This window comes from Melitaea cinxia, chromosome 8, assembly GCF_905220565.1.
Source record: "Melitaea cinxia chromosome 8, ilMelCinx1.1, whole genome shotgun sequence".
NCBI classification, from domain to species: Eukaryota; Metazoa; Arthropoda; class Insecta; order Lepidoptera; family Nymphalidae; genus Melitaea; species Melitaea cinxia.
The window spans coordinates 11,184,897-11,203,701 of NC_059401.1; the positions used below are offsets into that span (position 1 = coordinate 11,184,897).

General features: G+C 32.4%; 1 protein-coding gene across 1 annotated transcript in view; it reads left to right on the forward strand.

The window, feature by feature from the left end:
• The window catches only part of LOC123656013 (pre-mRNA-processing factor 40 homolog B), a 63,588-nt gene continuing 44,783 nt past the window's right edge, over positions 1-18,805 (forward strand). The window contains exons 1-10 of the mRNA XM_045591735.1: positions 1-9; positions 1,722-1,985; positions 2,117-2,272; positions 2,528-2,676; positions 2,890-3,050; positions 3,208-3,329; positions 3,916-4,064; positions 4,201-4,312; positions 17,033-17,158; positions 17,289-17,418. Of these exons, the coding sequence (XP_045447691.1) occupies positions 1-9; positions 1,722-1,985; positions 2,117-2,272; positions 2,528-2,676; positions 2,890-3,050; positions 3,208-3,329; positions 3,916-4,064; positions 4,201-4,312; positions 17,033-17,158; positions 17,289-17,418 (1,378 nt within the window). The remainder of the gene's footprint in view (positions 10-1,721; positions 1,986-2,116; positions 2,273-2,527; positions 2,677-2,889; positions 3,051-3,207; positions 3,330-3,915; positions 4,065-4,200; positions 4,313-17,032; positions 17,159-17,288; positions 17,419-18,805) is intronic.

An 18,805-nucleotide genomic window follows, 5' to 3' on the forward strand; every position in this document is an offset into this window, starting at 1 on the left:
ATGATATTGGTAATTAAAAAAAAAATACTAAATAATTAAAGTTCTTTAATACTTTGAGCAATTTAAAGTATTGTATACATCAAAATATATAGGAGTTTAAAAAATATTGATAAATGTATTTTTTTCAACGACTTTATTGATTTTTAATTAAATAGTTTAAGGTGCGCAATTTAAAAGGACAACGAAGTTGAATTGAGCTATTGAAAATCTATCGATTTGTAATTTTTTTAATTACAAATATCATTATTTTGCAGGCTGGGGTAGGTGTAAAAACGCTATGGCTACTCCCCGCCGTGTTACTCTTTGGATTACTATTTTCACTGTTTCACATTCACACCTTTAATTCCTTTAAACGTAATAGTAACTAATACTTAATCTGTGCCTTTAAAGCACTTGTTTATACCATAGTACTCTGTGGCACAATACTAATTCCAGCGTTGCAAAAGCTACCGATTTATCGGTAGATCTACCGATTTTGGCCCTTGTCTACCGATATACCGATTTAGCAGTGCTATCTACCGAATTTTTGAATTTTCAACTTATGTAAAATAATTTTCTAAAAAAAAAGGTAAAATAATATTCTTAATACTGTAACACTAAAAGAAAACGGTAACACAAAATCAATGTACGAGGACTTCCCGAAATTCTTCCCACCACGTCGAATATGACCGTTCAAATCCGCGGTGTGTTAAAACAAATTGTACTAACACGTCATATAATAGAGTTTATTATTGTCTGGTGAGTATAGAAGGGAAAATCCCTGAAGATAACTTTCTTCGGGTTTGTTTCTTGAATTAGGTATAGGACTAATGATAGATTATTTTTGGATTATATCGATGGATTAGGATTAGTATTCGGATTCATTATTGACATGGGAAGATTCAATTCACATTTAACAAATTAAATGTAGTTGCGAAATTTTGTGAAGTGTTAAGCGAATTCATCGCTAATTCATACGTCTTTTGCGGCAACGTGCTATTCTATCGGACCCACGGGAAGTCGGGAATACTAATAATCTGTTTCATTATTAGCAATTTAGCAGTTGCTGCGAAGAATGAAATTATGCAATCTTTGGTTTGTTTGTATTTATAATGCTTGTATATACTACTTCTATAATTAATGTTTCTTAGTGATAAAACGTATAGCTTTTGAGTATTTTCTTTTTCTGTAATGTAAAATAATTATAATTATAAATGGAACAAAAATTTGCACGCCGTTTAAACTAGATTATATGAGACATTGTAACTAATGACACCTTATGTATTAACTATATTCATGCAAATAAAGAATTTGATTTAATTTAACGGAACAAATTTAAATAAATGAACGCATTATTGACTTAAAATACTTTTGTTTTACTCCGAGTAAAAATCTACCGATTTCTACCGATTTTTCGGAGCCAAATATACCGATTTTTTATTTTACACTTTTGCAACACTGACTAATTCTCTACTTTGGATTCGTTGAGAATTGTTGATAATTGAGAGAGTTTGTTTCCAGTTAATAATTTTTTTTATACATTACACCTAAGTGCTCTCTGAAACTGCAATTTCTCATATGATAAGCAAATTTAACTGTAATTACAATTGTTTTTTTCAACGGTGCCAAATATATATATTCATAAAACGTTAATATTCGTCACTAACAATGGTAAGCACCACGTTACCTATATTACTTTTTTTACTTGAAAACATTATTTACATACTAATTTTTCTGTTAAGGATGGCCCTACTACAGGGACGAGTTCACCTGGTTTAATAGGTTCTGCTCCACCTCTGTTACCTCCACCAATGCTTGGCGGTATGCCGCCGCCGATGCCGCCGACCGTAGCAATGCCACCGGTTCCAGGAATGCCGCCGGTTCCGGGAATGCCACCGGTTCCGGGAATCCCACCGAATATGGGACCACTACCGCCATCAATGGGCTTTCCACCAATGATGGCTCCTTTTTCATTGCCACCTCCTGGATTTCCACCATTTAAACCAGTAAATACTATTTATAATCTAGTATCAAAATAAGACTGAAAATTAAATTTCTCTCTTATAAAGATTCAGTTAATGATTCTCAGTGTGGTTTGTCGTGATAGCCATGTATATTCTTTGAATATATTTTTAAGGAATTAAGTGCACCAGCTCCAGAAATATCCCCAATGGCTAATCAAAGCTCTCCTTGGTCTGAGCACAAAGCTCCCGATGGTCGTACTTACTATTATAACTCAATCACCAAACAGAGTCTTTGGGAAAAACCAGATGATTTGAAGACTCCAGCTGAGGTTAGTATTGTACACACTAATGTATTTAGAATTTGTAAAATATTGATTCAAAAATCCTTTAGAAGCCAACTTAAACAAAGTTTTTATTTTGACTTTTTGACATTTACAGTATAGCTAGCTATAATACTTGCAGAAATATAATTTGAATTACAATTTTGTTTCGTATTTCTGTCTGCATTCTAAATATCTATTTCATAACAGTAATTATAAAGAAATTTGTAAAAAATGAGGAATGATAAATTATGTTTGTTACAGAAACTGCTATCATCTTGTGTTTGGAAAGAATACACTACAGATGCCGGACGAGTCTATTATCACAATATTGAAACAAAAGAGTCAAGTTGGGTGATTCCTAAGGAACTACAAGATATAAAAGACAAAATAGCAGCGGAAGAAGCAGCACAGTAATACTTTAATTTTTTGTAATTTTAATCATTAAACAGAACAAAATTATCGTAAAAGCCACTTACTAAAAAATAAAATAATAAAAAGTAGTCTTAATTTATAAAGCTTCAGTTTTTAAAACATTTTATTTTAAATTATATTTTCTGCAAAAGTTAATGGAATATAATTATAGCATCTAAAATGTAAAGATGAAATATGTGCATTAACTGCAGGGCTGCTATGAATGCAGACATACCACCTGGAGAAGTACCACTACCATCTTCACCGGCAGTAATGGGGACCGGTGGTAGCTCAGCTCTCGATGAAGCCATGGCAAAAACTCTAGCTGCTATTGACCCTTCTTTAGCTAATGCTATTCCTATTCCTGAAGAGAGTAAGTGTAATTTTTTCAGAACATGGAATTTTTTTTCTTTAGATATACTATTCGAAAGCAAAACCTTAGGTCTTAGGTAGGTCATAGTTACAAACACATATTACAGAAAAAAAAGTAAATTTGTATTAACTTAATTAATTACTCTTTTTATTTACAGTAAAGCCAGAAGAAATTGCAGCTCCACCACAACCTAATGGCACTGATTCTGCCGAGCCAGAACTTCAATATAAAGACAAAAAGGAAGCTATTGAAGCTTTTAAAGAGTTGCTAAGGGATAAGGTTGGTATTTATAGTTCTATGACAATATTTTTTATTTAAATGTATACATACAGCTGGAGCATAACAAATGAAAAGCTTTCTTTTTAACTGTATTCCAAAAAAGGGAGAGGTTCTCAATTCAATTGTATTTTTTTTTTGTGTAGGTGGACTAATTTTGATATATATAATTTTTTTAATTGAAAGGTGGAGCATATCATGTGATCATTTAAATTAAATTGAAATCAAACAAGTACTTTTTGAGTTATATCTAATAATGTGTATTTACTTGACAATTTTTTCATCTATCTATGTTGTATTATTCTGCATAGTTTTCCCTGGGTTTACCGATTTTGATGGCCCTTGTTTAATCGAAAGCTGATACTTGTCTTCTAGTCCCACTTAGGTCGAGATCTGATCACTACTTTTTAAGTTATCTTTTATAATGTGTATTTATTTGATTAATTTTTTCGTATACTTACATTGTATTACTTGTCGATGTAAAAGTGTTTGAGATTTTATATTGATTGAATATTTAATGTTATAGATGGTAAAAATGCTAGAAGTTTAGTAGGTTTTTATTATTTACTGTTCTTTTTTTATCTTATAGAATGTTCCATCTAATTCAACATGGGAACAATGTGTGAAAATTTTATCAAAAGATCCTCGGTATGAAACGTTCAAAAAACTTAATGAAAAGAAACAGGCGTTCAATGCATACAAAACTCAAAAGTTAAAAGATGAAAGAGAGGAGCAGAGGTATGAATTTAATCTATGATAATAATATTATATGTAATCATAAAGAAATAATGATTTGTAGGAGTTATTATATCACTATTTCAAAATGATATTCTAGGATTTATCACTGTTAAACTAAATTATCTCTTTTTTTTAGATTAAAAACTAAAAAGAACAGAGAAAATTTAGAAGAATTCTTACTTAGTTGTGAAAGAGTGACCTCATTAACTAAGTATTACAAATGTGAGGAAATGTTTAGCAATCTTGAGGTGAGTTCTTCCAAGAATAACTTTACTGTACGCTGATTAGTGATTGCTCAATATAAAATAAAGTTATTTTTCATACCCCTAAGTTATAAGGGGAGGAGGGGATTAACAGGGTTAATACAGACATGGCAAAACAACATTTGCGGAGTCAGCTAGTATATATATGAATGTTTGTATGTCCTATATAGAATCATAAACTATGCATTTGATCATGTCATGATCTTCAGCAGTGTTGTTTCTGACGCCACAAAGGTTTTTGAGTTGGTACAATCAAAAACAAAAAGAAATTAAGCGTAGCAACGTGCGCAGGGGAGATAGGGTAGTTTTATCTCAATTGGACTCGGTAGGTGGTGCCGTTATCGGCATGTAAGCAATCAAATTTGGTAGCAGTTTTCGTTGCCAGGACAACGTCTGCTGGGTCCGCTAAATAATTGGTATTTACCTATGAAATTGCCGTTTTTGATCAAATATGTTAATGCACGTTTTTTCCTATATTTTTTATTTTTATTATTTTTATTATTCAAAGTAATTACCCATGTTGTTGTTGTTGTTATACACGGGCTTTTTTCGCAACTTGACGTCATGGTGCGCCTATTTTGCGTGATTGGCTGGGGGCACTATTCGTGCCAGCCTAGCTCCTTGAGGAAGTCTAACAGACCCTTCACGTTGGCGACGACTTCTTGGAGCAACCTCTGTGTCCCGAGGTGTAGTTCCCTGTAGTTCGCCACACCACCGCATTCCAGCAGGATATGTGAGGCCGTTTCTTCTGCCTCCATGCACGCTCTGCATAGGGGGCTGTCTGTAACACCTAGATTGTGTAAGTGCTTGTTAAGCAAGGCATATCTAGTAAGAGCCCCGACCAGTAGTCGGAGCTGGGCTCTTTCATAACGATACGACACGATATATTCTTTTATTCGAGGACACGCTATGCAAGGATCACAATAATTTTAGATTACGGTTACGTGTTATGTACGTATTACGGTTAGTTATGCTTTAATTATCAAAATTATTCGTCTCCGTATCAGAGACCGTAATAAAAAAATGTGATGTGCGTTAACTAACTCTCGAGAGAAAATTCAATAATGAATGACGCGGCGACCCAAAGATAAATAAAAAGCATAGTGTATCTTGGAGGATCTGAATAACTAATGCCGTCCTTCGTTTCCGTCGTCATCGTCGAGAAAGAGAGACAAATATGGCTACTCTACTTGGTCTTTAATGGTGCAATGGACCCATTTATTTGAACCATATTTTTGACAGATGTCATCACGACTAGTGACGTGCAATCTTCATCGTAAGTTTTTGTCGATAAAATATTTAATCTATACAAATAAATAAAATTGGAATGTCTCTTTGTAATATTAAAATAACCGCTTTTTACTAAATGCATATATGGATGTATGCATGATACATAGACAAAAATGACATTTTTTTACAATTTTTGTCTGTCTGTCTGTTTGTTCCGTCTGATCTCTGAAAAGGCTGGACCGATTTTGACGGGACTTTCACTCACAGATAGCTGACGTAATAAGGAGTAAACTAGGCTACTTTTGTTTTAGATATTTATATACATTAAAGCTTTATATGACAGCTTCTATATCTATAGGGTTAAAGCGAAAAAATTTAGATACGTATGTAGATACCTATAATTTTTTATTTATTTATTAAATGACAACTTCACTTGCACATATTATAAACCTTTAAACAATACAAGTTTGTTATAAAAACTGCAAATATTTTCACTTTTAGGCTGTGAAACCTTTTGCATTCATAATGAATGCGTATTTAGAAGTACAGGTCTATTATCGCATTGATAATTAAGTGTACATGATTATTTAAAATACAATTATCGTAACCATGTGTGATCTGTCCAAATATATCAGATTCTGCACAAATTTCAAACACCTCTAATACCATCTTGGATAAGTGATTTGGTTGGCCGATTTTAATTAGGCTATTTGTTTTCATATAATAGCGGAATCTTTTTTCCGCAAATTTACAAATGCGGAAGACATCATTGGATGGCCTGATGAGGCCGCCTCTATCTTTATCTTGAATAAAACATTGTCTAGTTGCATTTGCTTTGTCTGTTGTTATAACTTGGAAACAGTCCTCGCACAGTATTTTATTTTTTATTTTTTTGACTATGAAACCAGCAAGGTAACCAATTACATCTTCGCTGTATTTAGTCAGAATATTAGGGTCTGGAATATAGTCATAGTCCATTTCAATACCGTAACTGACCGGCAGGTGTTGCTCTTCTGAATCATCCAACATCTTTATTCTTTGGGTTGTCTGATTTATGGCTTTAATATATTGTATTTTATTTGTATGTAGCATTCTGATGTCATCAAGGGGTAAACAGTTACCGTTTCTGTTCATTTTAAACTCAGCATGTACTTAAACTTTTTATAGGCTGTCATAAAAGCTTTAGCCGAAGGATTATTATTGAATCCTCCTAAAGATCGGATCACTCCGAAAAATATCTCTATGTGGTCTTGAGACAGTTTGTACACCGGCAAGAAGGAAAGGTCCGGATTCGTTGGTGCAATGTATTTTTCATAAATAAACAAAACAGATTTTATACAAATTTTAAATCCTGTAAATCCGGTTTTTTTCCTGGTAATGTCCCATCTTGCAATTTCAGTCCATCAATATACTTGTCCCTTTCTTCTAGTTTCTCCTTTATTTTGATTATATTGAATTAATTCAGAGGTTTTTTGTACCCTTTGCAAGCCAAATTTCGGGAATTAAGGATGTCAAATAAGACATTAAAATTTTTATGAATTGTATTGTCGCGGAACAATTTTCGAACTCCGGGATTTTCATTGCACGACAATACTCTAGAGCATCCGCTACGGAGTTGCTTAGAAGTTGAGTGGTGAGTTTAACCTTCATCTTTTGTTTTTCATATACAATGTGTTTTACAGATAATTTATTCGCAGCATGGAAGCCTTCGTGCAATTGTAAATCATTTAATTTTTCTAAGTAGTTCCATGATCTGGATATTAGGATCAAGCATTATTTTTTTTCTCCTAATGCGTTCCTGACCAATTTGATGTAGTGGCACGGGTCATACAAGATGGCAACCTCCGTATCATCTACTGTAAATGTAGTTTTTAAATTTGTAGGATTTAGGTTGCACCTTAAATGTGTCGCCATTTCTGAATTTGTTGCTGCTCCGTCGAATGTCAGCGACACCACTGTTACGCCATGTTCAGTCAAAAGTCGTACGCACTGCTAAACTATATTTTTTTTTTGCAACTGACAATCCATGTATCAAAGAGTACCCGATGGGGATTTTCCACAATTTATTTTTTACAGGTTAGTACAAAAGTTAGGGATTCGGATTCTATCGGAAGGTCGTCGCCGTCGACCTCAGTGCCAAAGTCAATGTGGCCGTAATATTTAGTGCCATCCCATTGTAACTGCTTCCTTATCGCAACTTCATCCATGGTTAATGCGCAATATAATTTTTACTCGCAATTGTGTTGCGAATTTTTAATATCTCCAGCGACTCTTTTGTAAAACCTGGACCACAATCGACAGATAGGTACCACTTTGATATGGTTTTTGGGTGTGGTAAAGCCGCATTAAATGCGTTACGTACAAAGTTGTAGGCTTTTGGTGACAGAAAATGAAGTGTTAAGGCTAATTTTTTGATTTCGTCTGGATATTCTTTTGGTAAAGGAGCTCCATCCGATTTCTTCAGATATGTTGATAATACCTCATTATCAGCTTCTAAAGTATTCTTGAGAATACTGACTTATTCACTTTTCATTTCCTCATGGAGTATTTGAATTATAGTTTCCAAGTCTGTTTTTTTTACGAGCCGTGTACATTTACGTTGCAAATTTTTCAATTTTCTGCCACGCCTTGCTGCTAAAATTTGGTATCTTTTTAATAACTTTGTCATTTTGTTAAGTTCTTCAACACTGCTATTATTATCGACACTCTCCGTTTGACAGGTCCGACTTCTTTTTGGCGGCGCAGAAAGAATCTGCAAATGAAAATAAAAAAACAAGATCAGTCTTGTACTTTTGTAGGTATCTACATAATCATGGCCTAAGATCCGTTGAAGAGGGGTACTGGGAGTTTTATTCCCAGTAGTCACCACTGGGTACACATGGGATTTTTTTTTCTCAGTGGTTACCACCAACGTTTTAATTTTATTTCTAATGTCGATATTTATACAGTTCTATCGTAAAACAATATATTTATTAAAATAAATAAAAATTTCCAATAAAATAAATAATTCTAAAAATTATTTTTAGTTTAATTCAATTATTTTATAATTTCATTTATATTAATACATAAAATCCAATAAACCTAAATATCAATTTCATTTTTTTATTTTATATTTATAACTAGTTGGTGCCCGCAACTTTGTCTGCGTAGAATAGATAATTTTAAAAACTATCGTATAACCTTCCAAGGGTTTCATTGTCTCTATACAACATTTTAACTAAATTGGCAGTGGTTTAAGATATTAGAACGAACATAAAATAAACAAAACTGACAGTATCATATTTACTAGACTGTATAAGTATCTATACATATACGAAATAAAATGAAATCGTTTGTGGTAACTACTGCAAAAATTTAACAAACTGTAGAATAAAATAAATTCACTAAATAGTTCACCTGTTCTTCATAATTTGTAGTACTTGATGTTGTTGCTACTGAATCAATTTCGTACTTAGCTATAAGTTTCCTTTTTTTTTGTGAATTTCTGAAAACAAGAAAACTATTCTGAATATACCTATCATATATAGAAATTAATGAAGACATTCATTTAAATTTACGGGTTTGATAACTTTCCCTTTGTCAATTATTATGTTAAGACTTGTCTAAAACAGTAAAAAAAGAGATCTCATAAGAGTTCCTTGTTAATTAGTGCACAAAATTATACATGCTTTTCCAATGATCAATATTCAAGAAGATCTGCAGGTATTTCATACTTAACAAACATTAAATTAAAAATATTTGTCATAAAGCTTACCGGTGGAATGATACACTTGAATTATTTTAATATCAATTAATTTAATTATTGAATATCGAACGTTATCGATATTTTATGTTACTAGTCGTACAACACGATCAGGTTATGTAAAGTGTCAAAATGACGGGTTGCGTTATTTAGAATTAAAATAATTATGTAATGACGATGCACATACGCAAAATTAATGCACAAAATTATACATGCTTTTCCAATGATCAATATTCAATTAGATCTGCAGGTATTTCATACTTAACAAACATTAAATTAACAATATTTGTCATAAAGCTTACCGGTGGAATGAATACTTGAATTATTTTCACTTAGTACACCCATTCGGTGAGAACACCCTGGTACCACACACGCTATATTTCTTGTTAATTACGTACAAGTAACTAAAAGTTCACTTTCAACACTAAAAACCACAAATTATTAGCAAAACACAAAAGCGCCTTTGATATCCAGCTGGCTGGCTATCAAGCAATATGGCCGCCGAGGTGATGTGGGGCGCACGGCTTGAAGATAGAGTTGGAGACATAATGCTAGCTCGTTTCAACACAGGTAGTTTGACGTTAGAGTATAGAGCGCATTAGATAAGGAACTTTGTTCAACTTATTATACTCCATCTATGCTTTTTATTTATCTTTGCGGCGACCGGTACTACCGTTTATATAACCCGAGACAAAAGATCTATTTGAATTTTTGAAGCGCTAAAATGTTGCCCGCTCGAATATATCAATACCGGTTGATGAATTTATATTATTGGTTTGTAGAAAAAATAACTTATGATTAAATGGTGTTTGATAATTTAATGTAGATTTTAATGTAAGATTTAATGACTTATAATAAATTAATGGTGTTTTTTTAAATTCATTTTACGTATTTTAAACATTAAATTTAAGCATATTTTAATGTAATAATATAAATAATGTATGTATAACGTTACAAGGGGTCATTTTTCGTTTAGGGCATTGTTTGGGTACTGAACCAGGATCTAACAAAGTAGCTAAGCGCTTCATGGTTCAACGTGGTTCATTTCTTACGAAAAAATTTCCGGAACAAAAGCGAGCAAACCAATAACGGATGGTACGATCGTTATTATTGTTCGCACCGCAAACGTCGTTGATTTTATGTGCCGCTATCACGACGGAACTCATACTCCATAATCAATCGAATTTTTAACATGTCCATGGTGACAAAAAACGTACAAATGCGATGTAAACAGAACGCTACCCATTAAACATTTGTTTGACTAATTCGCTTCAGCCTGTAATATCCCACTCCTGGGCATAGGCCTCTTTCCCCATGTAGGAGAAGGATCAGAGCTTAATCCACCACGCTGCTCCAATGCGGGTTGGTGGATATATTCCCTACTATGAGTAAGATCGCTATCAGGTGTACACGATAACAATCGGGACCGACGGCTTAACGTGCTCCGAGGCACGGTGGGGAGACCCACTAGGACTGCACAAACACCCAGACCACGGCAAACATCTGTGTAGTTTCTTAGTTAAGTTAGTACTTGACTTGACTTTTTTGACTAATTATAAAAAAAAGAATTCTATATTTTTAAAATAAAAATAATTTGAAATTTAAGTTGTTAGCGATTTTTTTTTAGTTTTGAAATAGCCAGTACGACAAAACGGCTAAAGACCTACTATTATTAATGTTTATGCGAATTTCACTAATTATTATGAAACAACTGAGGTAGGGCACAGCAGGAATTTCCTGCTCAAAATATAATCGACTGGGGTAGTACCTCGACCTTACAGAAGATCACAGCAAAATAATACTGTTTTCAAGCAGTATTGTGTTCCTGTTGGTGAGTAAGGTGACCAGAGCTCCTGGGGGGATTGGGGATTGGGTCGGCAACGCGCTTGTGATGCTTCTGGTGTTGCAGGTGTCTATAAGCTACGGTAATCGCTTACCATCAGGTGAGCCGTACGCTTGTTTGCCGAGCTAGCGACATAAAAAAACTACTTTTTTAGGATTTTATCGCAGTTTATTAAATTTTTTTGATGCCCGAGAATTCTGATACTTTACAACAACCGTGGTCACGGGGGACTGAGATGTCAGACGTCCTAACATTACAAAGTTATTTGAAACTACCCTGTGATACATCAATATTTTAATTAGTCCTCTCTAAGCAGAAAGTGCTAACTGAGTCTTTAATCTGTGGCATATTGGGCATGGTTTTTGATTTAATTATTTTAATGGGATCCCCAGCAGGTGGTTATGGCCAGCTCTCTTCACCTTCTCTATTGAAATTTAGTTTTATTTTTTCATCCAATAGTCTCATATCATAATTGGTATTCTTTTACGAGAACCTGTGGTTTATGAAATCTAGTATAATAGCAGCTTCGGACGTAGTTTAGCGGCGGTGTTTTAAGTCAGATATATATTTATATAAAATGTTAAATATGTTAAATCACTATCACAAAATATTATAAAACAAAGTCGCTTTCTCTGTCCCTATATCCCTATGTATGCTTAAATCTTTAAAACTACGCAGCGGATTTTGATGCGTTTTTTTTTTAATAGATAAAGTGATTAAAGAGGATAACATCCATTAAATAGTGGAGAAATATTGTTATTTTTGAGGTTTCTAATGTGATGTCGTAAATAATTAAATTTTTCCGCTTACATTTCAAACGCAGTCTGAACCCTACGAGATTTATCAAAATAATGTACTAAGTATTGTAAGCATTAAAAAGGTCTACAGAAAACTCCGTTATGGTATATGTCTATCCCTTATGGATATCCCACAATAACCTTTTTTGTCATTTTTTACGACAAATAATGGCTAATTTTCGAAGCGATTTTAACTAATACAGCATTAATCCTTATCTAATTTAATACCTTAAATACATTGTTGATTAAATATAGGTCTATATAACCCTTTACAGCATATGATTTAAATGAATATTTTCGAAGATATTACAGATTTAAAAATTGCGGGATATTACAGATTTAAAAATTTATTACAGATTTTAAACGTAGCGTTTGCGGTAGTTCTGGTCGGCCAGGGCGGCGGGAGCATGCGTATAAATAGCGCGTCGGAGGCCGCGGTTCTCGTTTATTACCGGGGCTCTCTAGCGAGGAATAGTATATTTCATTACAAGTGTGGAAAGACTGTCATTGCAAAGAGTTCCGACAAATCGCTGGTTTGCGAGAATAGCGACGGAACTAAAAATTATTGATTTTAGAGAATGGCATTTTTAAATTTCTTTATAAATGATTTAGTGCCTACCGCTAAATTTAAATGATTTATTGAGGGTTTGACTTTACTGATTAAAGGAAATTTATCTTATTACTAAAATACGTAGAAATATTTTAAAACTTTTATTAAAATTATTAAAAAAAAATCGTCATCCAAAGTGGGTTTCAGATATTAGTCATTATTCACTAGACTACAAACTATAAAAATCAACTTACGTCTTTTTTATTTAATTTAAGAGCCTCTTAAAAATAGTAATTAAAAATAAACAACAGTGTTTATAAAACATTTGTAATTATAACAAATAATTAAAAATAGCTTAATATAAAATAGCTGTATATCATACAATAGTAAGTTTACGTTTAGGCATTAAAATCCCCTGTTCTTTAAAATAAACGAAATCAAAACAAATATGAATTCTTAAAAGGTAAGTAAAATTATTACAACCCCTCGTAAAATTGTCGATAATAGTTTGGAATTATATTTTTGTTAACTAAATCTAATAGTAAGGACTCTTCTTATTTTCTGAGATTCCGTTCCTTTTTTTATGAGCAGATTGCAATCTATAATTTTCGTCCAAAGATTTTGATGCCCGGTTAGTAACTTTCACACATTTAAATTCATTTTCGCTGTAAGAAGTTTTATAAAAAACATTCTTTTGTGGTCAGCATCTACTTTTAAAATCATTATATCTGTCATTTTAACACTCTCACTCTCAATATATTCTTTTCGCGTATCTTCCCGACAGTAATGGCTTTCTATTTTTGGTATCGCCTTAACGAAATTTCTACCACTATCTTTAATTTTATTATCATCACGACTGTGATTGCCATGTTTCCCTCGCAGATCCTCCACTATAATGCCTGAAAGATCACTCCTTGATTTTGCGGTAACGGTTTGAATAAATCTGTCAGATTCATCCAGTGTAGACATAAAAAAAACTCTTACAAACCCGAATTTTTTTACCATTTTTGTCTTTCAAATAAAATGCACCTTTCTGTACATCCTGGTCCTGATCGTCTTTCTCGTATAACTTTGTTATTTTTGCCTACATATTCTTTTCTTGCATTTCGTAGACGTTTTGCTACATTCGTTTTCCAAAAATCTGGCTGTGCTTTACTCTTTCTTCTAATACTTTGGTTTGAATTACTTGAAATATTTTCTTCTTTGTTCTCTTCTACTGTTTCGTCTGAATCTGATAAATCATTATTTTCAATTTGATAATTAGGATCTGCGATACTATCATCCGATGAAAAATCTTTTTCTTCCTTATCTTCTTCACTTTCAGCATTCATAGTAGTCAATTTTGTTTCACTTTCTATTTGTAAATTACTATCTACTGCAGTCTTATCTTTCTCATTATCATTTACTGACTCTATACTTACCTTATTTTCTTTGATTTTATTTTCTAGGCTATGATCGTGGAGATCTTCTTCATTTAAATTTATCATGCTATCAGGTTCTTTATTACACTCTTCAGTTTCTTCTATTTTTGGAGTCGCTTGAATTACATTTTGTACAGGAAGACGAGCAGGAAGATGAGCTAGAAGACGAGGATGACGATGAGGACGATACGGATGGTGATCTTTGTCGCAAACTCAACTTATTTTCTTCTGAATTATTGTCTGAAATTCAATATGCATTTATTTATGTACAATATAAATACCAAAATAAACAGTTATTGTATTGGCATGCATTTCACAGCTGTCTTCAAGAGGAAAAAGCCATTGTGTAATATGTATACTCACATTTTTGTAATTCTCGGGAATCGAATCCAGGAGGAACAATACAATACATATATGAATAAAATAATATCAAAAAATGTTTTAATTAATTGAATTCAAATATTTTCTTTTACTTGCCTGATGTGTTACTATAATTTATATCATTTTCGATATTTTCTTCGCGACGTCTTGCATAATATAACGGTAAACTGCTTTTATATACATTGGTACCTAAAATATTTTTAATAGTTAAATAGTTGGAATAATAAATAACATTGAGACAAACTGCAAATATATAAAAATTGTAGGTACATGTTCACTATTCGCTAAATCATGTTAATCCTCATTTTCTTTTTTTTTTTTTTACTGGCCGATTTCAACTTTTCCAAGAATAATATTGTTTCTGCCATCTCGAATAGCTCCTATAAAGTTAATTGTCTAAAACAAATAATTTAACGTTAATAATTAATTATCAAGAATATCATGTAAAAATTAACTCAATATTTCTATTTCAAAATTTTTTAAACACAGACGCATTTTCTAATTAAAAGAAAACATGCCCATTTTTTTTTTCAAAAATAACGACGTTTCTTTTTTACGACAAAATAAATCTGTCTGATTTACGTGAATATAGATTCAAGTAAGACAATGTCCGTGTAAAATAACATAAATCATAATCAATAACCCATAATTATTCAAGAATACAGGTATAAATAAAAATAAACAATAAAAATATACTTACTTTTATCAAAAACAACGACTAATCACTAAATATATCACTATTCTTGAAAAATTTTCAATAACTATTGCAACCGAACTGTAAATACGTCGGTATTTACGAGAATCAACCGTACGTTCACTCTGTTGTGAAATGAGCTATGAGCGGCTCAACTGAAATCAGCCTTTATTTGTGATTTATGCTGGAATGTTTTGTCTCAAGTGAATAATGACACTTCCTCTTTCTAACGAAACTTTGCGCGAAATTGACGTTGCATCTTCACGATAAAATATCGTATAGATTTATGATCGTTTGGCATACAGAATTCAATTTGACAGAATTTTGAATTACGTCGATATTCTCGCAAATCAGTGAAATGTCTACCCAAGCCGAGGCGCAGCCGAAGGCGAGGGTTGACAGTCGGAACAAGTTGCAATGACGGTTCCACACGTGTACTGAACGACTATTTTTAATACAGTTGCGAAAAAATGAAGCAATTTAATAAAATAATAAAAAGAAAATTTCTAAAAAATGGCGCCAACCGTAGAATATAAGCAGAGTTGTTTTTTTCTTCACCCATTCTGGTAGGCAAAGGCCCATACAGCCTAGTCTTCAGTAGAAGTTTTCTATTGATATGAAATGAAAATGAAATTTAATGAGATGAAATGAAATGAAATCTAACCAAACTCATTCAATCAAATCATTAAATCTGATATTGAAACAAATTAGTAGCTTCTTTTTAGAAATATACGTATTTGCATGAATCATAAAAACTTCTATGAATTTTTGTAGTAAAAACTTCATGGTTATTTTTTCTTTTTAATAGACATTATTTTGACAGTTGGGAAAGAGAACGCACGAAGGTAAAGAAAAAAGCACGAGTATGTAATAGCCCACATCCCGAACGCTATACGTCCCTGCAATACGCCACTTTTTGAGCAATTGTATTAAAAAATAACAATCACTACATAGTATAAAACAGTCTCTTTCTCTGTCCCTATGTATGCTTAAATCTTTAAAACTACGCAACAGATTTTGATGCGTTTTTTTTAATAGATAGAGTGATTGAAGAGGAAGGTTTATATGTATAATACACGCGTAATATAATAGACGAACATTGATAGTTTTTGCAACCGTGCGAAGCCGGGGCGGGTCGCTAGTAAACTATATAGTTAATTATAAATATGTAATTTCGCTCTTTGCACGGGTATCAATTGTATTAATTAGTTTAATATGAAAACAAGTTTTATTATCGGTTATTGTAATGTATGTTTTCGTGGTTGTGTGTAGATGTTTGCCGTGGTCTGGGCGTTTATGCTTGGGTATTGTGTGTGTTCCCGGACATTCGACACAGGTGTTAATCCTACAGGGCCGTTTGAGTGTGAGGCATTTGTTTATTGATGCCTTTAATGTATGTTTTGTTTTTTTTTCTTTGCACATGTTTGTTCTACTTAAATTTTACAAGGATGATGGTTGTATTTCATGCAAGATATTACTGATTTTGTACTAAAACACAGTTTATATTGTAAGGTGGGGAGCTCGGGATGTTTATTAAAACGAGTTTATTGTTTCACGTCCAGTTCATTAATGAATTAAATTTTACTGTCGCCTAATATTATGTATCTTAAAGTATTTAATATATAATATGTATATTAGTATATCGTCAATTATCTTTTATGCATACCTTACACAAGGTACTATGCTATATTAGTATATAGCATCTACTTACACACTACAATACATTGTTTTCAAAAGAGTAACTGCGGAATTTCTTGCTGATTCTTCTCTGGAGAATTTACATTCCAAATCGATGGTAGCTTTACTTTAAAAAAAAAAATAATAAACACAATAAAAAAAATTAAAATGAGCATTTGAAGGTGCTTTTGAGGCCTGTTTGCATAAAGTTGTTTTTGATTTTGTAATTGGCATTTATAATACATTTTGGTTTTTGTTTTTAAATTTTGACTGTGCTGCGTACGAGCCCTAAAGATAAATAAATAATATAAAGATAAGTTTTTTCCATTAATTTTATAAAACACTTAAATATTTTTTATTTGACTTACAGATATGGCGCTGTGTACCTGACTCTGATAGAAGGGATATATATGAGGATTGTATATTTACTATTACAAAACGAGAAAAGGAAGAAGCAAAAGCCTTAAAAAAACGAAATATGAAGATTTTAGCTCAAGTAAGAACTAATCTTTGTAAAAGTAGTAGTTTAGTAAACAGTTTTGCACAATTCCATTTATGTTATCCAAAATACAAGCTTTTTTTTTTGTCCGGTTTTTATTTATAAAACGTCATTTCTGTGATTGTAGGTTTTAGAAAATATGAACGAAATAACATATAGTAGCACGTGGAGTGAGGCTCAAGTTCTTTTATTGGAAAATGCGTCTTTTAAAAACGATGTGAGCTTACTTGGAATGGACAAAGAAGATGCTCTAATAGGTAAAGTTATATTCTTGTACTACTACTAATAATTACACAGGTCTGTGAAATAATTGATTTTTTTATTTTTTTGAACACTATTTTTATTTGTTTTAAAAATAATATCAAACCATGTTCACATGTTACACATCACACATAACAGATTAAGACGGTATCGTATATGGATATACATATATGTACTAACTAATAAGTCAAAAATTCAATAAGATAGTAGTGTTAGGTTCCTTTAGTAGATCTCCATCGGTGATTTACTGGTTTAACAGTTACTTTTATGCGCTAACGTAATTGCTGGCGTACTGCAAGTTGGCGTATTGCCTCCTCTCATATTTTCTTCGATTATCAATTCAATTACCAAAAAATTGTCTTCTCTTTACCACTAGTATGCAGATCTACCGACTAGTGTAAATTTACTGAATAAAGACTTAAACAATATTTTAAATGGAGTAACTCATATTGTTATGGGTTAAAATACATCATATAATAAAAATATTTTTAATAATTTTGTGTGAACCCTCGGTGCGCGAGTCCGACTCACACTTGGCCGGTTTTTTTATTCATGTTTATAAGTGTCTTAAGCTTAACACGTTGAACGCTATGGGGGACACCAGTTAGGCCTTACTTGTTTGGTCCATGGGGCCAGTTTAAAAGTTCTTATTTACAAAATTTTTATGGTAAGTTATTGTTGCACTACTATACCTATTCTTAAAACTATTACTTATTTTTCCTTACACTATATGACATATTTTTATAAGATATATTTTTTAAGTTGACTCTGGCTCGCGGTCATGTTGTATCCCCCGCGACATCAACGGAAAAATTGTGTGTCGACTACATCATTTAGTCGACACACAATTTCCCCAAACAGACAAACTAAAAAATCAAGGCGGCATTCAACGTTTTAAAAACTTCTATCTGATACTTTTAGGCGGTTTTTAAAAAATATACTTAAATTATAGAGGTTTTGGAACTTAGTAAAATCTATTTACAAACGACCTCCAATGGCAGATATTCCGTATTTTATTGGTCCGAGACCCACCCCTATATATTAGAATTACCATGGAGAATGTTTTTCATTACATAGAAAATAATGAAAAATTTTCAATTCATATTGGCTGAGTTCAAAGATGTGATGAAAGGTTATGTTCCAGACGATAAAACTATAGTAAGAAAATTGATTGCTCGATATGGGAGTATAATTACCACGAAAAGTAAATCCTTAACAATCATTTGCTTTCGAAATACTGCAACTATTATTTTGACAAATTCATGGTACAAAGAAAAGAACAAATCATTGTAATGACGGTTTCGAATTGTAGAAGCTGCTGCATCAATATTAAAGAAGATATTCGTTCCATTAAAGTTGTTCATGAATCTTATCCACCACCAA